General features: G+C 43.2%; 4 protein-coding genes and 1 non-coding gene across 8 annotated transcripts in view; 3 read left to right on the plus strand and 2 right to left on the minus strand.

Annotated features, from left to right (window-relative positions):
- Nucleotides 1-25: 25 nt before the first annotated feature.
- Nucleotides 26-11,859, minus strand: LOC137871816 (E3 ubiquitin-protein ligase MARCHF6-like). The gene is made up of 25 exons (XM_068709809.1): nucleotides 11,470-11,859; nucleotides 10,811-10,910; nucleotides 9,346-9,419; nucleotides 9,081-9,224; nucleotides 8,523-8,595; nucleotides 8,225-8,393; nucleotides 7,691-7,880; nucleotides 6,654-6,715; nucleotides 6,485-6,517; nucleotides 6,336-6,387; nucleotides 6,025-6,083; nucleotides 5,845-5,925; nucleotides 5,658-5,726; nucleotides 5,331-5,405; nucleotides 4,388-4,522; nucleotides 3,799-4,019; nucleotides 3,244-3,381; nucleotides 2,922-3,144; nucleotides 2,528-2,597; nucleotides 2,030-2,211; nucleotides 1,717-1,851; nucleotides 1,494-1,583; nucleotides 1,011-1,143; nucleotides 688-823; nucleotides 26-595 (listed from the first exon to the last, which is right to left on the minus strand). Exons 1-25 carry the CDS (start codon nucleotides 11,486-11,488, stop codon nucleotides 508-510), a joined length of 2,751 nt encoding a protein of 916 aa, XP_068565910.1. The 5' UTR covers nucleotides 11,489-11,859; the 3' UTR covers nucleotides 26-507.
- Nucleotides 11,860-12,626: 767 nt separating this feature from the next.
- On the plus strand, nucleotides 12,627-12,700 carry trnat-agu (transfer RNA threonine (anticodon AGU)). The gene has a single exon. It is a non-coding gene; the product is annotated as a tRNA-Thr (tRNA).
- Nucleotides 12,701-13,173: 473 nt separating this feature from the next.
- On the plus strand, nucleotides 13,174-15,110 carry cmbl (carboxymethylenebutenolidase homolog (Pseudomonas)). Of its 2 annotated transcripts, none has more exons than XM_068709813.1 (6): nucleotides 13,174-13,261; nucleotides 13,512-13,726; nucleotides 13,854-13,961; nucleotides 14,100-14,242; nucleotides 14,316-14,407; nucleotides 14,692-15,110. In XM_068709813.1, exons 2-6 carry the CDS (start codon nucleotides 13,512-13,514, stop codon nucleotides 14,869-14,871), a joined length of 738 nt encoding a protein of 245 aa, XP_068565914.1. In that variant the 5' UTR covers nucleotides 13,174-13,261; the 3' UTR covers nucleotides 14,872-15,110. The 2 variants fall into 2 exon arrangements, with proteins under 2 accessions (XP_068565914.1, XP_068565915.1); XM_068709814.1 differs by having other exon boundaries at nucleotides 13,188-13,261; nucleotides 13,509-13,726.
- A 24-nt stretch (nucleotides 15,111-15,134) lies between these two features.
- cct5 (chaperonin containing TCP1, subunit 5 (epsilon)) lies at nucleotides 15,135-18,791 on the minus strand. The gene is made up of 11 exons (XM_068709812.1): nucleotides 18,557-18,791; nucleotides 18,084-18,144; nucleotides 17,707-17,871; nucleotides 17,353-17,551; nucleotides 16,844-17,036; nucleotides 16,589-16,738; nucleotides 16,379-16,498; nucleotides 16,077-16,262; nucleotides 15,847-15,984; nucleotides 15,519-15,699; nucleotides 15,135-15,418 (listed from the first exon to the last, which is right to left on the minus strand). The coding sequence occupies exons 1-11, from the start codon at nucleotides 18,659-18,661 to the stop codon at nucleotides 15,291-15,293; spliced, it is 1,626 nt and encodes a 541-aa protein (XP_068565913.1). The 5' UTR covers nucleotides 18,662-18,791; the 3' UTR covers nucleotides 15,135-15,290.
- Nucleotides 18,792-19,040: 249 nt separating this feature from the next.
- The window catches only part of mtrr (5-methyltetrahydrofolate-homocysteine methyltransferase reductase), a 28,617-nt gene continuing 22,278 nt past the window's right edge, over nucleotides 19,041-25,379 (plus strand). For 2 of the 3 annotated variants that reach the window (XM_068709815.1, XM_068709817.1), the window contains exons 1-9: nucleotides 19,041-19,088; nucleotides 19,758-19,917; nucleotides 20,123-20,276; nucleotides 20,457-20,574; nucleotides 20,696-21,203; nucleotides 21,282-21,395; nucleotides 21,489-21,645; nucleotides 21,787-21,875; nucleotides 23,702-23,882. In XM_068709815.1, the coding sequence (XP_068565916.1) occupies nucleotides 19,774-19,917; nucleotides 20,123-20,276; nucleotides 20,457-20,574; nucleotides 20,696-21,203; nucleotides 21,282-21,395; nucleotides 21,489-21,645; nucleotides 21,787-21,875; nucleotides 23,702-23,882 (1,465 nt within the window). In that variant the 5' untranslated portion in view covers nucleotides 19,041-19,088; nucleotides 19,758-19,773. Of the gene's footprint in view, nucleotides 19,089-19,263; nucleotides 19,341-19,757; nucleotides 19,918-20,122; nucleotides 20,277-20,456; nucleotides 20,575-20,695; nucleotides 21,204-21,281; nucleotides 21,396-21,488; nucleotides 21,646-21,786; nucleotides 21,876-23,701; nucleotides 23,883-25,379 lie in introns of those variants that run through there. The other variant, XM_068709816.1, reaches the window with a different exon arrangement.

Here is a 25,379-nt window from a genome sequence, read left to right on the forward strand (position 1 = left end):
TTTACAACACTTGCAACAAAAAAGATAAATTGTCAGTCTGATTTAATAAATTATACATACACTTTTAAGATGTACAATGGTCATTGCATTAATCCATATCCGTCTTTTCTTTTTTCTATTTTTAAGACAAAGTCTGCGTTCAAAGTATTTACACATGTACAATTATCAGGCAGCACTTTACAAAGCAAGGCATGAACAACAATACAGATGTTGAGCTTCATATCAAACCTCTGACCCCTCACCCTCCTGCTCACACCGTTTGTGTGAGGGGGATTACTCAGCTGTCCCATGATTATAATACATTTTCCCCCATCCCACCGTTGATGGGCATGAAAAGGAATACAAGAAATTGAACGACATCCATCAAATCCATCAAGATCCACGGGAGATTCAAAAAGAATAACGGTCCAAGGACTGAGTTGAAAATCAAAAAGGGTGGGCTAATGAGTAGACGGGATGTACGCAGGGTAACGGGTGCAAAAATGTGGCAGCGCGTGACACAAAACTCTACTCTGCGACGGGGTTGGGAGACGGGACTGAGTTTGCTCTCGCGGCCTTCCGTTCGTAGTTGACGAGCCTCTGCCCAACCAGGTACCTGTGAAGAGATCACCGCGACAAAAATAAGCTCTAAAATTGTAAAGTAGATGTTGATTTCTACAGATGGCTGTACACTAAAAAGATACTTACTTGTCGTTCTTGATGTGCTCATAGAGGCGTTTGAACTGTCGGATCTGGAAAGACAGGATGCCGATCAGCGAGACCACCATCAAGAGGAACGGGTAGATTCTCCTCTGCATTAGAATCTCCATCTCCGGGGTAACTCCTGCAAAAGTAACGCACTTCAGTTAGTCTCCGATATTATTTGTCTCTTACTTTGGGCTCTCCAGTTTTAGAGAAAAAAAAAAACATTCTTGAAGGGAGAAGGTGAAATACACAAACAAACAAAATAACATTTAAAACTAAAAAGCCCTCTAATTGATTTCCGTGTTCACAGGTAGTCAGACACTCACCGACAGCGGGCACCACCCCGGCAGCGATCACGTACGGCACGCACAAGGACAGCAGCAAGACCGAGATGACCGGAGCCGCCAGCTTACGGATGATGAACTGGAGATCGATGTTGCGAATGCCGTTTGCGTAAACCTGAGGAAAAAGTTTACAGTCATTATAACACAGCTAATTACAATGTAATTCTCGTATCCCGTCTTTTTAAGCAGAAAAGAATAAGTCAGCTAAAAACAGCACCTATGGATGTGGTAGGGAGCCACTGTCTGAGCAGAGTGAATTCATAGTGACATGGGAGCTTTAACTCAGGCTCTCCAAACTGAATTACAGACTGACCCCCTCAACTGCACCGCTGCTTGGTTTATTTACTGCATGCAAATTCAACTATAGTGTAAAAGCAATTCATGTATTTGTTTTCTTATCTAAAATCTATTTCTCATTTCGAGTAGTAGATACTTTGTTGGTCAAAATATCCCCCTCAGACCCACCTGCTCAATAACGGTCTTCAGCCACCACTGAGGACCCATGAGAGTGATGGCGGCAATGATTTTGGCATGGAGCACTCCAAGAGCCCAGTCCTGTAGATACCAGAGAAATCAGGGGATGAACATGGGTGTGAGAACTGGGAATAACATGACAATGTTAAGAAACACAATAGCTACACAACAATGAACCACTAAAACCCCATACAACCCAGACCCCCAATCATACCTGCCAAGGGTAGAAGAGGGGCGTTTGGTCCAGGGGGACCCTGAGCGGGGCAACAATGACCAGTTCAAACAGCAGGCCCAGCAGCAGCGGGATGACTCCAGCGACCAGCAGAGCTACAACCAGGGTCTTCAGAATCTGCACAAACAAAGCAAGAAAATACAATGAACATAATCATAAACGATTAAGGGAACAAGTAGTTTGAGTGGTATTCCCCTTTGATGGTACCACATTTCCTCCTTAATGGGACACAACTACGGCAGCACTTGGCAGTTTTAGTGTTTGCCTATAATGGCGGCTGCTCACAGAAACCCACCATGAGGGTCCACTCCTGGACTTTGCGTGCTATCACGGTGCGTCCCTGGGGCATCCAGGCCAGCAGCACGGTGACCCCGCGGATAGACAGCCAGCAGACATAGAGGCCGCACGCCGCTGTGTACAGCTCGTGGATTTTGGAGCTTCCTGTCCAGAAGGACATCAGCCAGCGCCCGGTGAACACTGAAATACAAACATGACATCTCTTCAACGTCGTGGCTTTAGAGTGAACCTCAGGTCTGGTTTACAAAGAAGTGAACTTCAAAAGAACTGCTTCAACAGCACAGACATGCATTTATCTCTCTCTCTCTCTCTCTCTCTCTCTCTCTCTCTCTCTCTCTCTCTCTCTCTCTCTCTCTCTCTCTCTCTCTCTCTCTCTCTCTCTCTCTCTCTCTCTCTATATATATATATATATATTCACCCTTTAATTATGGTTTGGGTGTGAGTCTGCAAAGTAGAAAATAAATTGCCGGTTGTCTTTCATGCCACCACATCTTACCTGGTAGGGTTAGGCATAGCAGACTGGCCACCAGCAGAGTGATGCACATGAACGCTATTAGCAGCACAATCTAGAGAAGAAATAGGACAGTTTTAGAAGACAAGTGAAGGCAATTAAGTAACCAAGCTTAGACATATCAGACTATGTTTCTCCATTCTTTGTTTACACTGTATAAATGTGTCAATGTTGTATTTTATAAACACTAAGACAATCATAAGATCAAGGCCTTTAACATGAAGGAGGACGAGTGTAATAACAGGGGGATGTATAACCTAAAATGTACAGTAAGTGGTACCTTTGTGTACAGTAACTGTATTTAAAAACAACAGCTATACAACATGTAATTCCCCAGAAACTGCAGTGATGAATGTTCAAAACCATGGGACCTTCTCACCCTGAATGGGAAGCGAAGGGGTCTGTGGTAAGGCTGGAATCCAACTGGTCCCCCTTGCTGCAGAATGGCCTGATGGGCTGCATGCAGCCCCTCGCCAACAGCAGGGGCAGGGTTGTTATTGTTGTTGTGGTGACCAGGAGGAGGGTTGTTGTTGTTGTTGTTGTTCACAGGCTGGTTGCCGTCGTTGTCCTCCTGCTCCCCGAGCAGGTAGGAGTGGAGGTCTCTGTGGAGGTGAAGACGTGTTTGGTTATAGACAGCCAGTCTAGAGACATATAATGTATAATGACATATGTAGAAGTGTTATTCAAACTTGTTGACCTACAGTAAATATCCAGCACTGACTGTCCAGGCCCTGACCAAACCTTTGAGCCACTGGCGAGTGTGTCCCTGCTCCAATAGAGCTGGCAGCACAACCTGAAGTAATAATAGCTCCAAAGACAACTCGCTGACCGGGGCGTCACTGAGGGGAAAGAGGTGGACGGGGTCAGAAAAACAGCCATTCAAAACCAGGACATGAACCACATGGTTACATCGAAGAGTCGAGACATCTGTTCTCAACAGTTACTCAAATCGGTATGTCACTGCAACTCAAGTCTTAGTTTATCAGCCTTTCAAGGTGGCAATGTGGTCGATATTTCCTCTTTTGTTCAAGATGTACGGTAAGATGTTGCAGCTAACTGGCCTCAGGAGGAAGTGGTCTCACACACACACACACACACACACACACACACACACACACACACACACACACACACACACACACACACACACACACACACACACACACACACACACACACACACACCATTTCACAGAGACAAGGCAGCAGCTTTCACTCCTTTTATCGCCGAGTCATTGTGTTACGCCTGCTGGTTACCTGTAGAGCATGACGTTGTAGGGGAGGAAGGTGGGCAGCAGTAGTTTGATCAGCCTGACGGGCAGCCACAGCATGAGCAACACGATGGAGCCAAACACCACCACGGACAGGATGAACCGCCGCAGGTGTCTGTAGATGGGCAGGTGAATCATCTCCTGCACCGGGTTAAAATCGGGGTCATTGAGGTTTCTCAGAAACCACAGCACTCCCGGCCGCAGCACCTGATGGACAAAACAACAATAAAAGTTAGTCATAACTCGAATAACTGCCTTGCAGTCGAGCGCCTCCGCCAAGCAGTCAAGTTGCAGTTAACCACTAAAATCGAATCAGTTCAACCTCAAGACGAAGTGGACATTTGTGCCAAAGATGAAGACATTTCCTCCAGGGCGTTCTTGAGATATTGTGCTCACCACAATGGGACAGACGGATGGAGGTACAGACGTAGCATAATGCCGCCGGCCACAGCCGGCCACAGCCGGCCACAGCCGGCCACAGCCGGCCACAGCCGGCCACAGCGGGGACGCATACAAATGAACCTGCTAACAGCAAACTAACTGAGGAACGAGCGGCACTTTCAGCAGAATCTTACCTCTCTCAGGAGGAGGATGAAAGAAGCAAAGTAGAAGACGTAGACCATTCCCACAAGCCAGTGCAGGAACATGGTGGTACCAGGGGCTGACTTAAAACTCAACTCTCGGTCTTTCAGGGAGGCATCGAACATCTCCTGCAGGAAGGAAGGATGTTAAATAAAGAGAGCTTTTAGACCGATTCCAATTCAGTGTTGGTTCAAAGATGATGCATCCTAATTACTTGTCTTTGATAAATGAATGCACTGTTGCCTAGAAGATAAAATGCGCTATGAATAACATTTGCGCATGCCATATGCCTAACAGATTAAAATTAGACTACGGTTAATTAGTTCCTGAGAGTACATGCAGGATGAACGACTCCTCCACTGCTGCTCAAAAGGTAAATCCCATCCTCCATTCTGGCATTGTTAACTTATGTAAGTGCTGTTGTGTCTATAAACCTTTAAATAGGATGTCTATTTTAGATGTCCCACATGACAACAAAACAGCTTCGTAGCAAGAGGAGGTGGAGGGGACTTGGGACTGTGCCGCCTAGCATCAGAGAGGGAAAACTTGCTGACACAGAGAGACTTGTAAACAAGTTCGGAGCCACAACACAGAGGCACTGTGACTCTCTGAAACTGTCCAAACCAGTGTGTTTTCTGTCATAATAAATGTATGAACTGTGTCTGTTTGTCTCTGTCTTAACCCTGTTAAAAGCCACTTCAATGGCTATTTGACAGACACCTCTACAAAAAATATTTGTTTAGCTTTCACTAAAATTTCAAAGGGTAGTTGAATTCAGAAATGTAGACATGCTTTAGCTGACACTAGAGGAACCATTTGAACATAGATACCATTTCATAAAAGTATGTCATTATGAAATATGATACTGTATCTGTGACTATCAGCCAAGGATGAGAAATACAACAAAATGAACGAAGGGGTGCAAGAGAGACTTACTAAAGAGCAGATATCAAGCCACCAGCCACAGATGAGTGGGAAAACACCGATCTCCACAACAACCAGCAGAGAGACCTGTAATGGAAACACAGACAGCATCACTTTACACCATATGTGGATACAGTGAAAACTTAAAATCTCTATAAAAGGCACTGAAATACAATCATGTTACACTTTTCTTCTCATTCAGTTTCAGGCACATTTTTCATACTGTATAAAATGAATGCTACCCTTCAGTTTCAGCAAGTAAATACTTTAGTCTATATTTCCACCAAGGACGATGCAGACGTGAGTTACACAAAGCAGGAATGCACTTAGAGGCTTTACCTTGACAACGATGTAGCAGACTCCCAGGAGACGCCGGGAGCGCTGGAACCGGACCAGAGCGGCCAGACCCTGAAGCAGCCATTAAGGAGCACACATTTACATCCGCACAGACCCAACAGAATACATTTCCCCGTCCTTGTAACGGGGTTATGTTTGCCTTAGGTCTCACATTTAGACGGAAGGATACGTGACAGAGGATGAGCGACATCGCCAGCAGTATGTAGCCCACGATGGTTGTGATTAAGCCCTCAAAGTGAGAGGCTTGGACCTGAGGAACAGCACAAAGTTGTAGTCGAGCAATTAATCACAGTTCAAGAGACACGATGTTGGATAACAACGCTGCAATTTGATGAGAGCAGCTCCTTACATATTCCTCAAAGCCAAGACCCACAACGGAGAAGTGGCCAATGTGGTAGGGACAGAATGCTGAAAGAGGAAAAGATAGAAGACGTTTTCTCATTGTGGCACATAAACCAGAAAAAACCCCAAATGCAACCAAGCGGCACCATTGCTATAAATAAATATGTCACATTCTGTTTAAGGTTTGTTTTTTTGTTTGAGGACCACAATGGAAATAAGCCTTAACGTGTGTTTGTCCTACACTAATGCTATTCTGTACATTTAGTCAATCAATCCTTATGCTGATGATGAATCCTTGTTTTAGTCTACAGTACTCACCAAAGACCAGGATGAAGAGTGTGTTGAGGGACACTACCCAAAAAACATGCTCCTACAAGACAAAAGGGTCCAAGTACAATTTTAACTTAAAAATTAATCATACATGAGTGTAAAAATAAAAACCGACAATTATGGGTATAAAGACTTACCAAAAATACCAGTGAACCATCCAGGCCAAGCATCTGTAAAGGTACAATGGAAAGATTTTAAGTGCTTCATGACATATGATGCAATTAAACAAAAACGTTGATAAGAAAATGAAGAATACACTGTATACTAGGGATGGGGGGGAGATCAGTAATGTCATGCAGATGTTACCCTTTCCCAGGTGAGCTCCTCCGCCGCTCTGTCCCACTCCAGAGCATTCCAATTCATGTCATCTATACAGAAACATATTCACGTTAAAAGACAAGTAACACATTCACAACCATCAGCAATTTAAAAAGTATCGACATAAACATCCAATCCTACAGCAGTCAAAATAAGTTCCATATGCATCTGCCTGCTTGTCAGATATGGCCACAGCATTAAAGTGCACCACATGGCGACAGGACAACACTGTTATTAAATTTGTTTAGTCAAATGTTTATGGGTTGGCTTTTAGCAACAACAAAAGAAAAAAATTGTACTTAAAGGATTAAATTATTAATGCTGTTCTGGGGACAATTTGTTTGCGAAACAACCCATTATTTCCTCTGCATTCATTCAGCTGTGGTGACGCCCCACAGCTAGAATAATGTTTAATACAATCACAATTCATTAACGAGCCGTTTTGCAGAGCCTGCTGCAAAATCAGTCCATTAACCACGGCGAAAAAAAACAAACAAATAAGTGGATTATGAGTGCTGGGGGTAGCATTTCGACACATCGCTGTATCATTCTCAAATGAATTGTATGCTCTAATGACGGTGGTCGTGTTTCTAGCTTTTAACAGGGCATTTCCATAAACCCTGGAGCTTTCCGTTTGCTGTTTGTTGTCTTCACTGGAGACAAAACATTTTGGAAACACTATATTCATGATGGTCATGAACTGCACCACGTTGTGATGTTAAGCAATATAACTTAATATGGTAATGCATCACAGCATGTCTCCGGAAAAATCATACCAGGCAGAACATAATGTGAAATGTGATGGACAGACAGGCAGTGTGCCATTCTGGAACATAATCAGTTTGTTTGTGCTGACGCGTGTCTGAAAAGGAATGCCATTTATGTAGTGAGGAAAACTCATTCTACAGCGTAGCAACTCGTCAGTACTGACCAAAAAACTACAACTGCTGAAAAAAAAAAAAAAAAAAAAAAAAGATTTAACTGGAAACTCTTCATTGAGATTATTTTACTTATCAAATTCCAACCTTGTGCTCCATTGTTGGGGTCGGCGTCTTCGGCAGCTGCTCCCTCCTCTTCTTCCAGCTCGGGGTCATCCCCCTGGTCTGGGGGGACATCGGGGGGCTCGGGCTCTGCTTCGTTCTGAGCTGGCGGATCAGCCGGGGCTGGCTGCGCAGCAGGGGGCTCGTCGGCTGCTCCCTGGCCTGCAGCTTGTGCCTGAGGTTGAGGGGGGGGGGGGGGGGGAGAAGATGCATGGTTTTGACAAAGGGAGATGACAGACAGACTTTGTGTGTATGCGAAGTATGTATGTCAGGGAGGTATACTGCCAAGTAGATGTATGGATCACGGTGCGGTATCTAAATTACACACACAGTAATACGAGACACACAGAGAACTCTCTTTACACACTATAAATATCTTCATTCGTCCATTGGCATGTCTAATGTTGGCTTAAATCCTGACTAACAAGTACATTTGTTGGTGTCATTGAACAATTCCTCCTTTTATTGATTTAAAATAATAAGACCGTGGCCTCACTGTCAACCAGTCAAACAAAGTACCTCATTGGCTTGTCCGGCTGCATTAGGCGGTGCCGGCTGGTGCTGCTCCAACCACTGAGGAGCGCCACCATGGACTATTTGTTCTCTGAGCCACACCAGGCTGATAAAGGCGCACAGTGTGCAGGTGACCACGAAGCAGCCCTGTAGACAATCTGCAAGCAGGTTATCTCTGCAGAAGCACAAAGAAGAACACTTTTGTACACACACAACCTGAAAAAGACCTTTAATTCAGAAGGTAAAGGAGACTAGCTTTAGCGTTAGTAGTGTGTAGTGGGAGAATGCTGGTATCATCACTCACGTGGAGAGCATGTCCAGCGGCAGTGTCAAAAGTGAGCTCACAGAGCCGGTAAACAGACACTTGTAGATGCGACCTGAGCCAGAGACCAGACAAATAAATTAGTGTCATTTTTCGGTTTAAAAAAAAAATAATGATGCTTTGTAACAATTTACACAATATGTGAGAATTAAATAGCTCTAGCAGTTTTTTTTACTGTAAGAACTGAGATGGATTTAAATATCTTGGAACATGCAAAGCACTTCCTGTTACGTAACGGTACTAAAGCTGTAATTCCCTTAATCGTGTTAAACCATGAACATGAGCTAATATGAGAAGCTTACTACATACAATATAATGAACATCTACTTTCAAACCTAGGAACCAAACTGATCAGCTAAAATCAGATCAACTTTTTATACCATGTTGCTTTGTTGAATCACTTCTCAAGAAGAAGAAGATAAATTACATGTTTACAATAATAAAATATCTGTATGAAAGGTGTAATCTATTACTAAGGAGATCATTGTGGCCTTTAGTACACATTCACGTTATCTCTGCATTTAAGTGTGTATTACTTACATGCAGTGAGAGGAACCACCCCGAGCCACGCGAAGGCCACCAGTGTGTAATGGAACCAGTAGCGGATGGCCGTGCCCACACTGGTCAGCAGGCCGGCACAGATGTCCTGGATGGGCAGACGTGAGGGCATGTCCGGGGAGTAGACTGAAGAAGTGGAAAGAGTGACCCAGAGACACTTAAATCATCTTTTTATGTTTGATAATGCTTTAAATACATTATTAAAAATTGTTCAAGTGGATGATCTATCGGTGCCACAAGGACTTACTTGGTGTGAACGCAAATCTGTGCTTGCATAATTCACAGTACTCCTTCCTGCTGTGCTTCAGCCACTGGACCAAACTGTGAAGCAACATTTAGACGGACGGTCAAGAGTAGTATTCAACAACGTAGAACGTGTTCTGCTTGAGAATTAAGTGTTGTTATTACATAGTTTTGCATGTGTGATTTTGGGGTAGAGATATTGGGGAAACATATTCCACATCAACACGAATGGAGACCTTGTACAGAGCATATATCAATTAAAAAACCCACCTACAAGTTCTTCAAACGATCTTCAATAGATTTTATTGGTCCCTAGTTTGGACATTTTCACTCTTCCGTCAACTGCTATGACTACAAAATGATGTGTGATGAATTCGCATGCTCGGCTGTGATCAGGATCTCTGGTCTCAACAGACACGGACTGTGAGAACGTCTCGTGTTTCAGTCACAGACAAACAAACAGAAAGGGTGTTTCAGTTGTTTCTGAGATACGTCGTGCTCGGATGTTGCCAGTAATTACACCATCCCAGAAGACTCTGGGATTAACAACTGAGTTGTGGAAGGGAGTCATTACAACAGCTGATTCCAACACATATGACAGTATTTAGGCTAAGACCTGTGTCATTAGACCTACACAGTACAGGGTTATACAAAAGGTTTTAATTCAAGGTTTCTTCTACCCCCCCCCCCCCCCCCGTTGAAAAAGTCACTTCCCTCCCCATGATAGAGCACATTTATTCCTTCCAATTTGTTGTTCAGAAAACCTGTACTGAGATCAGCATTATAGGTCCACAACAGCTGGATTTTAGTTTAGAACCAGAAAAACAAGGAAATACGATAAACATAGCTAAAGTCAGCTGCAGCCTGCAAACACTCAGCACAACTACACAATCCAGACACAATAGACTGTTACTCTGAACTGAGCGGGGCTGGACGTGAACTAATATGAATACAAACTGAGGTTCAACAATTACCACAGAACAATCCAGGCCTGGCCTTAACTTCAGCCTGGGGATTTCCATGCACCTGACCACCAGATGAGAACACAGCACAAACTCCAAAATACCTGCCGGGGGGTGGGGGGTTTGGCTGGTGTTGTGTTCACCATGTCAATATTACATAGTGATCAGGGACACAATGTGACAGAGGATGAACCTGTTCTGCATCCTTTAAGGATTCTTCAATTGCATCCGCTATCATGGAAGTAAATTAAACATTACACTGTGGTCTCTCAGAGATAATACATTGCAAATACATTTTGCAACACAAAACTATTAACAACACTGGCACAATCAGTTCTACAGTCTCTCTGTACTTCAATCTTTACAAAGACACTAATAAAGTTGTAGCAGCGTCCTAAACTCACATTAGTGTCAGTGATCTTTTAGTGCACAAACATGTTTCATAAATAGGAGAAAGTTTTCTGGTAGGGGGAGTAAAGTGACGGAGGAGGAGCCAAACACACTTACCATTCCTGGTGGATAAACTTGATACTCCCAGTGCAGACACACGGGTGGTACAAGGGTTTGTCTGGGGTCCCCTCAGAGCGGCACACACGGCAAATATCCGCTGCGCACACAAGCGCACACAAGCGCACACAAACACACACACACACACACACACACACACACACACACACACACACACACACACAAACAAACATGTGAGTGATGATACCCATCACCAAAGCCAAGCAAACCAGAGATGTGCAGACAGAGAGTGTGTTAATAGACATTCGCCTTTTAGAACAAGGAGTTCAATGGTGATGCAGGCTAACGTTTACTTGGATACATACACATCTAAATGAGTTACAATTTGTAATCCATGTGGCCATACATCAACAGTCTGATGACATCACCAGTAACGTATAGTCCTATCATTACTGCTTCACCGTATATGCGCTCTTGTTGAGTTTGGCTGCATTAAAAACAACTTTAAGCAGTCATTTCTCCCGTCTCCCTGAATTAACCTCACACTAGCGTTACATTGTGAGGCCACCAAGCTATGCTAAGTAGACCACTAGCGGGCCAGCTCTGCAGTAGCTTCGCGATGATGCACTTTGTGAAGCTAACCGCTAGTTAAACCCCAGCTGAGAAGCAACGACAAGAGGCTTTAGATTTTGATTTACCTTCTTCCGCAGTATCCATGATGATCGCTAAGCACCGGTCACCGTTTCTTCCAGGAGTAACTCGTACAGCGGACCCATCCACGACACAGACGATATCGTTTAGCTAGCTAAATTAAGCTAGCGAGACGAGTGTATCCCTATGTGTCGGATGCATTGAGAATCATAAAATGGTTCCCCCACAGTACACCAGTGCTTGCTTCGTTGTGTCCGCTCACATCCAGTCTGTGTTCGCCGCCAAACACAATTTTTATTTTGTGTTTTTTTGGATGTAAGACCATAAACGTTACATCCTCCGTGTTGCTGAAATGACAGTTTAAATCTGGGAGACAAATGGCTAGCTAAAATGGCTAACGCATGCGCTAACGTCACTGTTAGCTCCTGTCACATCAGTTTTGTTTTTGCCACAGCGGCTCGAGTTTTACGGCAGGGAAACTTCCATAACAACCAGTCACGTGGTTAGTGAACGGCAAGCCGTGAAGATTATTTCATTAATGTCAAAACACCAGAAACTTGATCCTAAACACAATTAAAAACAGTTTAAGATGCACATCTGTATTGTGTCAACAAAGTGTTTTTCATTTCTTTGCTTTTACTGTCTGATATTTCTAGAAACTGGGTATCAAATATCCATCCATGTTAAACAGCGACATCTGCAGGGTGTTGAACCAACAACTTTTATTTAACATCAGACTTGCACCTCTGAACATCAGACCAGAGGTAGACGTTTGACAACTAGGTCCATCTTTGAAGACATTGGTTTTGGTATTTTACCACAAAAAACCCCATTATTCTTGAAATGCCAATGCTCAATTTGGAACTTTATGTTCTTCCAAGATTAAAACTGCCCACTTTTTTGCTAGACCATCTTCTCTTCTCCTTAAATATATCTTATTTAAACCTACCTGGTGTATAGAATATATAGGTCATATTAAATCGATAATTGCACCTGCTTTATGTTTAAATTATATAACTCAAACAGTATTGGTTATAGTGATGTATTTCAGAAAACCCAAGCAAAACCTAATTTATCAAACATCTGGAGATATTTCTTTACATACTAAACTATGTAGCGATAGGGACAAAATTGAATAAATCAATTGGTCACAACATGTTGGTTGGCATCAATCGCTTTTGGGCCACCAATTGGCACGTCCAGCGGCGCCGTGGCTTAGATGGTTAAAGCGCCTGTCTAGTAAACAGGAGATCCTGGGTTCGAATCCCAGCGGGGCCTTTTGAGAGATATGTCGGAGGAAAAAGATGCATTTTATGGCTTCAAATAGACATAAAACAGTAATGATGATGTACAATTCAATATTGATAATACTAATGAAAGCCTTGGTCAACTTGAGTAACCTACTTAGCTACATAGAAGTAGATATTAATGATGGCTATTGCAATAAGTCATTGTACTAACACCACATAATAAGTAGCCAAATTAATAACCACTTTACAATTTACGCTGCAGTATTTAAGAAGAACCTATCACACGCTAAACAATATTGGGAGATTGTAGCTTTTGCTGTTTGATACCAGTTCAGTAAAGTTGGAAGGATATTATTTTGTAATTATCATTATCAGCTAGAAGGTAAAAGGGAAAAAATAACACAATGACTATATATGATAATGTTGAACCCGCCTTTCAAGTGCTTTTTGTACACGCTAAATTACAGCTTTTATTTTGAAGGTTATGGCAGGAAATTCATTCTTTGACTTGTCTGTCTGGAACTGGCTGCAACTTCTTGAGATTTCACATTGTTTCCTTTTTCATCGCTAAAAACAGGAAAATACTACGGTATAAAACCGATTTACAAATGCAATTACTTTCTTATTCTTATTTAATTTGAGGCTAAGCGGGGATTGTGGAAAATGAGTTAACGTTATATGTGCAACTTGCTTTGTCATTGTGTCGCACGAACGCTTGTGTACTCATGGTTATGTGACTCCCAGGTCTAAACATGACTTTCCACATTCAACCTGTTAACCCGGGTACCCGGCCTCTTTCCGGCTGACTGTCTGCTCTGCTCTGCTCTGTCTGTCAGCAGATGGCCAATGAAGCAAAGCCCTGTCCCTGTCATATTGGGGATAAGGTGGAATATGAAGGGCTCGGCCAGGAGGTCCGGATCGAGCACACCAAAGCTTACGTGGTGAAACCCACCGCTGCATCTGACAAGGCCGTCATTGTCATACAGGACATCTACGGGTGGCAGCTTCCCAACACGAGATACATGGCCGATATGCTGGCTGCCAGTGGATACATGTGAGAAATCAATACACTGTACAGAACGAGTGGACAGTGATATAGTCACATGTGTGCAGATCACATGACACACATGACTTGGTTAGTTAACAGTGATTTCTTCTGCCTTTGTTTTTGCTCTGAGCAGTGCTGTGTGTCCTGACTTCTACGTGGGAAAGGAGCCGTGGGGTCCATCAAATGACTGGTCCAAATTTCAAGAGTGGTTTGAAGACAAAAAGCCCACGGAAATAAACAAGTAACCAAAAAGCCAGTTTCTACATTATTAAGCAGCTGTGTCCAGCTGAAAAAAAAATGTAGCTAAGAGTCCTGCATTCATTATTTTCTTGTATGCATTAGTTTGAAGACATTTTAGTCTCAATATTTCCTCTGACAGAGAGGTGGATGCAGTGTTGAGGTTCCTGAAGGAGCAGTGTGGGGCCAAACACATTGGAGCAGTGGGCTTCTGCTGGGGAGGGGTTGCCACACACTACCTCGCCCTGCAATACCCAGAAGTCAAAGCAGGAGTGTCAGTCTACGGTACGTTTCACAGTTCAATTCATGCGTCACCTGTAGCCAAATCTGCTCTTCTGATTTATGTGATACTGTGCAGGGATCGTACGTGAAAGAGAAGACAGGTATGAGCTAAAGGTTCCTACGCTCTTCATCTTTGGGGAGAAAGATGAGGTTATCCCACTGGACCAGGTTAGTACACATGAATTTAGGAGCTTTCACAAATGAACTTCACAGGTACAGTACTGCCTTTTAGTCGATTGAGATGGTATAAGCTTCACACTGGTACTTCAGCACCAAATGGTGTCTTTGATGCAACAGCCACATGTTTAACTACACCACAAATGAAACATTTAGTCTTGATTAAAAGCAGAAATGGCACAATTACTTTAAAAAAGGTGTAGATTGTCCCTTTTAAAAAGCCATAATCTTCACCATAGAACCTCGGACAATCTGTGCATCCATTTGCTCTACAGGTGAGTGTTCTTGAAGCAAAGCTGAAGGAGAAATGCACAGCGGATTACCAGGTGAAGATCTTTCCTGGTCAGACTCATGGCTTCGTCCACCGCAAGAGAGAGGACGTCAACCCCACAGACAAACCCAGCATCCTGGAGGCCAGAGCAGACATGCTCAACTGGCTCAACAAGTACATGTAGAGGTCAGAGATGCAATTCACAGCAAGCTGAGGTCCCTAATTGTTAGTTTGATTGGTGACATTCCAGTTGTGAGGAAGTGACGTTAATGAAATGTGAATTGGAGGGTCCAAACTCTTTCGCACTTTTGCCAAAAAATATGGATGCAGTACGTTTTGTTTATGTAATAATCATGAATGAATTATACCTATGCGTCAGTTGTTGTAAATTCTAAACTTAAATAAAGACATGTAATACACAAATTAAGAATTATTGGAGGCTTGAAATTTCAATGGACCAACATTTTAATGGGGATTTTGATACTACAACAGCTTGAACATTTTGTATGAAATGATAAATATCAATATGCAGTGCGGTTTGGACATGGTGCTCCGAGAAGTGCCTAAAACAGCCCAGAAATCTTAAAGTGTTCCAGGAGGCCTTCAGTCCTCGCTCTCCCCCGGGCCTCGGATGTCGTCGATCTTGAGGATCATCCTGACCACCTGAGTAGCCAGAGAGATCTGCTGCTTCTTTCCAATCAGGGTCTCGACCACATGCTGCTGCTTCATGTCTGTGTAGGAGGAAAACAAAACAAAAAACGGTTGATATCATGCCGTCTTGCTTTGACATTACAACGCTGCGTTACCATTGCCTGACAAATGCTTCCTTACCATTGGTGTTGTGATGCAGACAGTCGATGCCGAGGTAGGGGTTGTTCTCTTTGACCTGTCGGGCTCTGACCTCCGTCATGGTCTGGATTGGGTTGAACCCGCTGTTCTCAGCCAGCGCCATCGGGATAACCTCCATAGCATCAGCAAACGCCCTCATGGCATACTGCTCCAAGGATGGGCACTAGAAAGAAGAGGAGCAGAAATAAAGACCAGAGCAGCCAGAGAAACAGAAAACATGTGGGATATTTACCTTTTATTCTAAAAAAGGAAAAGCATATTTTATTTTGCTGAATTGTGAAAAGCATCTGTGGGTTTTAGTGCGTCTCACCTTATCTGCAGCCTGGTTGACAGCCAGAGCACATGAGATCTCTGAAGCTCCTCCTCCATACACGATACGGTTGTCTCTGACCAGATTGCGAATTACACACAGGGCATCATGGAGGGCGCGCTTGGCTTCCTCAATGATCTGATGAGAGAGACAATAAAAAGGTGAACCATGAGGGATCGATTAGCGTAAATTGGTATATTGAGGGGCGTAAGAGTCCCATTTGTGCATACCATTTTGTTGCCTCCACGGATGAAAATGGTTACAGCCCTGGTGTTTTTGCACTCCTGGATAACCAACATGTGATCCTTTGTGGTGCCAAAGGAGATCTCCTTCACCACACCAGCTGTGCCGAGCTTCTCTGGTGTCAACTCGGAGAACCGTGGCACGATGCGGCCTCCTGTGGCGATGGCGATCAACTGCAGAGAAAACACAATGTGACAATGTACACTTGAGCACAGACAAAGTACTAGTATGATTGATCAAAGTGGTGACGGCTGTGTTATATTTCCATCATGTGAGAAACACGGCTCACCTCGATCTCAGGCCCTCCGACCCAGCGCACGGCGGGCAGCTCGTTCTGCAGCAGAAGGTGGTTGGCTTCATCGTCGAAGCCCCACTGGCAAATGGCCAAGTTCGCACCATTGCTTTTGACCTAAACGGAGAAATACGAGTTCACATTTTAAGCACATGTGCCAGTGCAGATGTGAAGAATTCAGTTTCATTACCTCGCTGCAGCACTAACCTGTTTGATCATCTCCTCAAACTTCTCCTTTTCATATTTCTGGAGAGCTTTGTAGTCCTCCACACAGGTCACATCCAACTTATGCTTGGTCTTGGGCTTAGGTGGCTCAAACGGGCAGGTAAGGATGGCAATTTTAACATCTTTCAGAACCTGAGTGGGGAAATGAAATAGTTGATGTCAACATCAGTGGTCATCACAGACGAAACTCGAAATAGAGCCTGTGAAATCAGATAGTGACATTCCCCTCGTTTGTACCTTGGGCATCTGAGGGTGGCTGAACTCCTTGTCGACTATGACTCCCTTGATGAGCTGCGTGTCCTCCAGCTTGCCTCCCACTTTGCCCTCCATCTTGATGAGCTCAAAGTCGACATCCTTCCTCTCCATGTCGGCGACAGTGAGGATGGCATTGACTGCAATCTCTGCCATCTGTCTGTGACACCGGTTGATACTGAAAGACAACAGTAGAACATCAACATGCTACATCACAGCTGATGCCACTTTATTTTACTATATCATGGTCTTGAATGAAAGAGATATGATCAAAAGGCATGCATGCAAACAAGAGTTTTGGCATCATCACATGGTTAACAGTATCGTTTAGGCATCAAATCAGACCGTTTATCAAAATACATATCGAATAGTCTTGAAGGAAAGACGCACGTCCTTACTGTTTCTAATATTTTGTCTACCCAATTAATAGCATGAAAATTAGAAACCCAATAACAAAACCAATCAATCAACACCGCTGTGTCTACGGGGCTCACATTTTGGATCCCAGTGTTGTCATGGCGGTCTCAACAAGTGGTTCTGTGTTGCTGGGATCGTAGAGTAAGGTTTCCGCAATTTTGTCGAGCTGCTCTATGGCAACGCGTGCGGCCTGGTCATAACCGTCAGAGATCCTGATGGGGTGGATTCCACGGTCCAGCAGCTGCTCAGCCTGCTCGAGCAGAGCACCGGCCAGCACTGAGGAGGAAGAGGAAAACACAGTAAGGCCATACCAAACTCCTTTTCATTACCATCTAGGGTTTATGATGTTATGATAATCCCAATCCAAGTTCAGTCAATCCAATCCAATCCCCCCCCCCCTCCCTTATCATCACCATCACCCTTTCACGTACCAACAACTCCAGTGGTTCCATCACCGATCTCATCATCCTGGGACTTGGAAAGCTCCACCATGAGCTTGGCAATCTGGTGGTCCACATCCATCAGGCCGAGAATAGTGGCTCCGTCGTTTGTGACAGTCACCTCTCCATCCTTGTCAACCATCATCTTGTCAAGACCTGGATGCAAATAAAGAAACAAAAAGATGGTTAAAGAGAAGTATAATCTTGGCTAAAAAAATAAAAATGTAAATGGCTGACAATTTGTGTACAATCAAGTAGTGGTCAATTGTATTTATTTGCGTTAAGTTACACAAAAATCCAGCAACTACGCACTCATCTAGCCCTCACGAATCATTAGGGCCAAAGCAACTGCATTGGTTTATACTCACCATTAGGTCCCAGAGATGTCTTCAGCGTTGACGCAACAGCCTTGCCTGCCATAATATGAGACTGCAAAAATCACAAGCACAATTCCATGTCAGCTTACATTTTAAATAACGTTACGATATTATCCTCGGTCTCTAACGCTGTACTGAAGACAGATGAAGATTTGGAAATTATGTGCATCAATAATGACAATTTTGGGCACAGCCCTGTGGAGCAACACCCCCACTGGCTGAACGCCTTCAAGAACGCACATGGGCCTCGATGTTAGCTGGACTAGCTAATCCTTTGGATAATGCTATTCTATTGCTAATGCACCAACACCTCAGCTTGCCAGTTGAGTATATGATTTAAAATCGAAAGATTGAATAGTAGAAAACATTGTGTTTGCTTAACGCATCATGTATCGTGCAATAAAAAGCTAATTGCTAACTTGCTAACATGCTGCAACTCAGCCCCGTTAGCTAGCCCATTGTACCTTAAGTGCGTCAATGCCCGACAACCGTGTCTTCGTGTCCTGGTCTTTAATGATGAGGAACGGCCTCCCATAGTCATCGAAAGCAAGTGTCCCCATAGAGGACATGTTGACCGAGGGATCGGAACACTTAGAAAGTGTTCAACTGATCAGATGATGAGTTTTAACGATGAAAATCAGAAGTGAGGCAGAGCAGCAAACCCCACGAGTCTGCCGGCGACTTCTGGAAGGGTCTACGGGCGGGGAGGGCGGAACCAAGTAACGTCAAGTGTGTGTTTTAATTACATATTAAAACAGTCTTTTACTCAGAATAAAAATACATGATTAACGTAACTATTTTAAAATGATTCTTGAAAATATTTTTAAAAGCTTTTCATAAAGAATATTCTAACGTTAGAACTGAAAACATACGTTTTGTAATGTGGTTCATTCCGATCACGTTCAAACTCAGTCTGTGCCCAAGATCTCGCGAGAATTTCAGAGATGCTAAAATTCCGTGACTGGACTGAGTGGATTTCCACAGCTGTTTGGAAAGGTAACAAAACATATCTCAATGTATATCTGTTTCTAAAGAAATGTAAGTAGCCATACTTAGTTTTAAAAATGATATATTTAAAAATAATAACTCTGTATATAGGCTTGAACCCACGTGTACTTCTGTAGCGCTAACTTTACGTGAAAAACTGACGCAATGTCCGGTTACTTTATGGTGGCGTTCAGGGCTGTTGTTAGCGAGGCTTTTCCGTGGCAGACTGTCTTGTTACCTGTCAAAATGTGCAGTATGTAGGTAAGAAGAGATACCTCTAAAAACACGGCTCGACAACTGAATGCTGGATTTTAAATCACCTCAATAGAAGTTGCGTTGCCTTAGTTCAGCTCTATGTTGTTAACACATTCGTGTGTCTTGCACATTTCTTTTTGTGCTCCCAAAAGACCATGCAATTCCAGGCAATTTTAATTTTTAAAATACAATATATATTATGTGTATATATATGTTATGATTTAATAATTCTGTGACTGGAGTATTTTTGACAAGGCATATATGGATGATTGCATAAAGCTGCCTACGTTTTTGGGTCCTGGTGGTACATTTACACAAAACACAGCCATCACAAGTATCACCTGTGTCCTTTCCTACAAGTCAAATGTCAAAAGTCTATTAAGGGTTGTCATTTAATATGTAAATCTACAAATGACGTTGTAGATCTGGATTCTCCAGCATGCCATGTGAAGTGAATCCTCGGTTTGTGGTTCTCTACGGATCTCAGAAGGGCCAAGCCGAGTCCCTCGCTGAAGGAATAGCTGAGGTGGCAGAGGAGCACGGGCTGGTTGCTGAGCTCAGTTGCTTGAACCACAATGAGAAGGTAGCTATTAAACGTTATGCGCATTTAACTTGAAGCAAGAGCTGTTAAAGCCTCTCTTCCACCGCATGGCTGCTGACACGCAATAACACATGGATGACATCTTAATAACTGTGATGCCTGATGAGTCACTGGATGTTATTGTAATGAGTTTTTGCATTGATTAGTGGAAAAACAACTCACTGGTGAATCATTTAATTGGTTTCAGTACAATTTGGAGAAGGAGAATGCTCCAGTGGTCTTTATTGTGTCTACTACTGGAGACGGGGAGCCACCAGACAATGCCCTCCAATTTGTAAAGCGCATCAAGAAGAAGACCCTCTCCACTGACCACTATAAACACCTTTGCTATGCCCTTTTAGGTAAATTCTATGATGGACTGAGGAAGCTCTTTTTTTGCAGTCTTATCAGTTGATATTGGGAACTTGATTTGCAAAACACATTTGTTTATAAATCATTAAAATGCAGAGCACTGCTGTGTTTACTTTCTGAACAGTTGCGGGCTTGAGAAATCTTCCTCTGTTCTCCTCTGTCTGCTCCAGCTTTAGGAGACACAAATTATGCAAATTTCTGCAACTGTGGGAAGACAATTGAACGTCGTCTGCAGGAACTCGGAGCAAAACAATTCTATGCGACGGGATATGCAGATGATGGTGTAGGGTAAGTTCTGCAGCATAGACATCCAAGTTTCAGCATTTCAGCCTTTGACACATCCCCTCTGTTTCTCTCTCTTCTTTTATTACACTGCTGTGTATCATTTTGTGGGCTTTGTTCTCTCCAGGCTGGAGGTGGTTGTGGACCCCTGGATTGAGGGACTTTGGAAAGCAATCAAAGGAGCCTTATCAAAAATGGCTTCTGATAAGACTGACGTGTTGAAAGGAGAAGCAGGGGATTCACCAAAGGAAACTCCTGATTCATCCACACTGCATGTCCAACTAAACCTCTTGGGAATAACTGACCACCAGAGCTGCGAGCCGATCAAAGCATCCATAGAAACGCTCTCCAAATTTGCTTCATCTTCATCTTCTGCTACACAGACTGCTGTTTCTGATCTCAGGCCAGCTTTTCCTGCAGGGAGCCCTGTGTTGGCGTCGCAGTGTTGTGGTCCTGCCAGTGTTTCCACATCAGCACCGAAGACGCAGACCGGGAATGCTGGAGTTCCCGGCGTTTCATTGGCGGCCTCACTGACGTGCTCCCTCCCGCCGCTGTCTGAGTCGTCTCTTAATGTTCCTGCTCTGCCTCCTCCCTACCTCGACGTCTCTCTTCAGGAGGTGGACTCAGTGGAACAGGTGGGGAAGGATGCTGCTGATAAAAGCAGTGTCTGTTCCATATTTCAGCCTTCATCTGAGAAAATGTTTTCTTTTTAGATTGTTGGACTGTTGAACAAAGAGAGTCTCCATGCGGCTCCCATATCCAGGGCAGTTCAGCTGACCAGAGGAGATTCAGTCAAGAGGGCCCTTCTCTTAGAGCTGGATGTTTCTGTAAGTTTGTCAGAATAATGTTGATTTTTGAACCCTGCCATGTAAATTTTGATTGTTTGGATTTAAGATGGATCTTTTTTATTTCATTGTTAGGCTCACCCGCTGGCGACCTATCATCCAGGGGACTCGTTCGACGTGTTCTGCCCAAACAAAGCCTCTGAGGTGGAGGACGGGCTCCACCGACTGGGCCTTCATGACCAGAGGAACCACCGAGTTCACATGTCTCTACGTAAAGACACTAAGAAAAAAGGTAATGTGTGCCTGTCAGGGGATTTTAACATGCATCCAATGTACTGTTGAAAAGAACAATGTATCATAGCAGATTTCCAACAATTATACAGCACTGACAACATTCATATCTATAATAACTCTGCTTCCTCCTTGGTCATAGGTGCCCAGGTGCCATCCTACATGTCCCAGAACATTTCTCTGCTGTACCTGCTCACATGGTGTCTAGAGATCAGAAGTGTGCCTAAGAAGGTAATTAATGTCTGGACATTGTACTACTGCTACTTTCTTAGTAAATTGCATCGGTCAAGCCGCTTTTCAATATGACCCACTAGATATCAGCGTAATAAGAGGGTGTCATGTTCTTGACGTGACACCCTCATGGGGGGGGGGGGGGGGGGGGGCCTTGAGTTTCAGTTCATCTCCGACATTTGAAACATTCTTTGAAATACTATTACTGTAGTGACGGTAGCTAACTTCCTGTATTCCTTTTTTCCAATTTCCATCTCTGAAGTATTTCCACTTTCATCCAGATTTATTGTGCAAGTTAAATGCATTATAAAAACATTATAGTCAAACCAAAATGAAAACCATTCATTTCCTTCTGGCATAAGCTGCATCAGTAGTTTACCGCTCTCTTTGGAAACAGCAGCGTTTAAAGCACAAAACGACGCAGCACTTATAACACAACATCGCTTACATGATGGTGCCACACTGCATACTACATGTTCTGTTGTGTTATTAAGCCTTAAAGATATGACATGCAATACGATATTGCTTGGTTGGTGTGGTAAATTAAGAGACATGAGGGAAACATTACTCCTGATTTCTGCACTGACTTTCTTTTTTTTTTTTTAATCAGAGAAGCGTTTCAACCTTGCAAATCAAATTGATATTGTGTCAGAAAGATACAGTACATCCTAATTGTAACAGCTACCATCAGTTAACTCCCCTGCTGTACAGAAGACATGTGCACAGACTGAAAATACGTTTTGTTTCAGGTTAAACTGCAGTCTAGAGATAAGGCTTTAAGTTTTATTTTACCCCTGTCTGTGTAATTCAAGCAGTTAATCTGTTTTGCTGAAGCAGTTACAACACATATACGATTTATATTACCAGGTTTTTTTGGGGATTTTTTTTAGGATAGGATCTAGGATAAAGATTATCCCCACAGCCTCTTAGTGAGTACAACTCCCAATAATATTCATAACAGCATCAAATACAGAAATATATAAGTGGGAGGACCTGGAACGCCATTTCTACTGAGACAAATGTGAGTGTAATTACTGAAGCTATTCACAGACTGTATCAGATACAGACACCACGTCTTGATACTATTGAAATAGTGTGGAAGTGCTGTCTGTACAGTATGGATCGGAAGATAGGGATAATAATTATTCCAGTGCAAGCTAGAAGACTGCCACAAATCTCTCCATGCAAGCTCTCATAAACTCTAATGAATCACGGAAACTTTACAGAAAAGTCAGGATGACAAATATTCCGAAGTTGTGATTACCGTATCGGAGTGGTTAATCGTTGCGGAATGAAGTAAAATCACTCCAAAAGTTGTTCAGGAGTGGCATTTTAATATGTATTCATGATCCTTTTTAATCCTGTAATTTGCATCACAGCCTACAAAAAAGATGAACAATAACTGATGAAAGTTAAACAGTTAAACAGCAGCCTGTCTTCTGCAAATGTAGCGTCGTAATTGATTGCATTAATTGATTTTGATGAATTTGTTTAAGGATTAAAACGCCGCTGCTAATGTCTCAGTCGATTCACAACTAAATGGCAATTCTATGGGGATAGAAGGTGCATTGTGAATAGTATAATGGCCGTGTTCCACAACTGGGCTGGTATCAAGTTCTCCTTCTACAGTTTTTATGTACCTAGAAAACTACCTTACATTTTATATAACCTGTGTGCAACGTGGCATTGAACCCTTCCCTACTTTAGCGTTAGAAAATGTATGAAACGCCTCTTCTTTTCACAGTTGTAAATGGAAACCTCGCTGCTGATGGAGGTGCAGAGTAACCTCGAGTGACTTAACATCTGATTTCCTGTCTCTCTGTCAGGCATTTCTGCGAGCGCTGGTGGAGCATACGGGCGACGGTGTGCAGAAGAGGAGACTGCAGGAGCTCTGCAGCAGACAAGGCAACGCCGACTACAACCTGTACGTGAGAGACTCCAGCCTCAGCGTCCTGGAGCTCCTCGCAGCCTTCCCATCCTGCTCGCCTCCTCTCAGCCTCCTCATAGGTCAGAGCGCGTGCTGTTATCCGTCTATTAGTGAGCCGTGAAGTCCGTGATAATCAGGGTTATTGGGTTAAAAAAACATTCTGGAGAGATGTATTGCATAACGTGAGAACAACCAAGTACAAAATCGGATCAAATATGACATTATTGTTTTGTCCTTTTCCTTCTAATCTTCACGTCACACAGTATGTGGGTACATTTTATGCACAACATTCATCCAGTGACTAATGAGAAAAACAGGGCACATTTCTGGCACATTTTATTTCAATTAGCTTTTTGAGAAAAGAAGATCACACACACACACGAACGCACGCACGCACGCGCTGCTCTTGCTCAGCATAACAATGTATTAATCATACTATATACATAATGTTTTGATCCTTCTGGACCAACACTTTGTCAACAGTTGTCAAGAATTGTTATTATAATAGATTCATATTTTTGTATGCAGACTTCCATGTAGCCCGAAGCAAATGACTACAGTGATTGACACGAGATGGGGATTCAGCCTGCACCTGTACAAAATATCAGTGGAATAATTTACCTCAGAAATATGCATTTATATTTTGAAGAGATCACAGCTCATGTCAAGTGCACTTTCTATATTTACAAGTATTTTTTCAGCTATGCAGATTTGTCTGTCGGGATCGTTTCCACCCAGCAGGGGTCACTGTAGCCCCAGTAAAGCAAGATTTATGAGCCCAGGCTCAAGGCTGGTTTTGTGAGAGCATTTAATTATCGTGAATGGTCAGAGCGTGTACATCCGAGGGCTCCCCAAAGGATCATCTTGTTTCCTTGTCTCATTCTAAATTCATGTAGCTCCAATATGATTTTTGTGTCACATTTCCTGTGAATATAATGGCAGTGTTATAGCTGGAAGTCGAGAGATATTTTCTCAGTTTACTCATAATTTCCCTCCCCGCTAATAATATTGATCTTTTTTTTTTTTGCTGTTAGCAAACTGTTGGTAGAAGACTGCTATGTTCCCACAGCTCATTAAGATAGCTGGACGGTCATTCAGTATAGATCTAATAAGCTTTGACTGAAACTTACCAGACAGTGAAATTAGTTGGCTACAGCTTTACATACAAGTTGAATCGTCCTCTAAAACAGCTGTGTCACAGCTCTTGGCCTCCCCCAATGTCAGTTCTTTTGGGCCTATACTTGCCAACCACAGCACCTTTTTTTCGGCGGTGAACTGATGCAGAAATTGGGAAACGCGCCGATCGTGCCCTCGTGAAAAATGTAGCCTTCAGGGCAACAGCTGTTATTTGGGGTACAGGGCGAGCTTCGCAAGGACACAAACGCGTCGGATCAGTGTGATCATGGCTTAATGGTCAACTCTGACTCGGTGTGTCACTTGTAAAGCACACCGCTGCATTATTTTTGCACTATTCTTGGTCCATTACCCCAACCGAAGGGGAGGTGTTTGCTGATCAGAGCTTATGCTGTTATACACTAACCATAAATAATGAGGAGCCCAGGTGTCTCTGGCCAAGT

Source organism: Cebidichthys violaceus, unplaced genomic scaffold (assembly GCF_023349555.1).
Source record: "Cebidichthys violaceus isolate CVI_PGR_0920_01 unplaced genomic scaffold, fCebVio1.0.p SCAF_15, whole genome shotgun sequence".
Taxonomy (NCBI): domain Eukaryota; kingdom Metazoa; phylum Chordata; class Actinopteri; order Perciformes; family Stichaeidae; genus Cebidichthys; species Cebidichthys violaceus.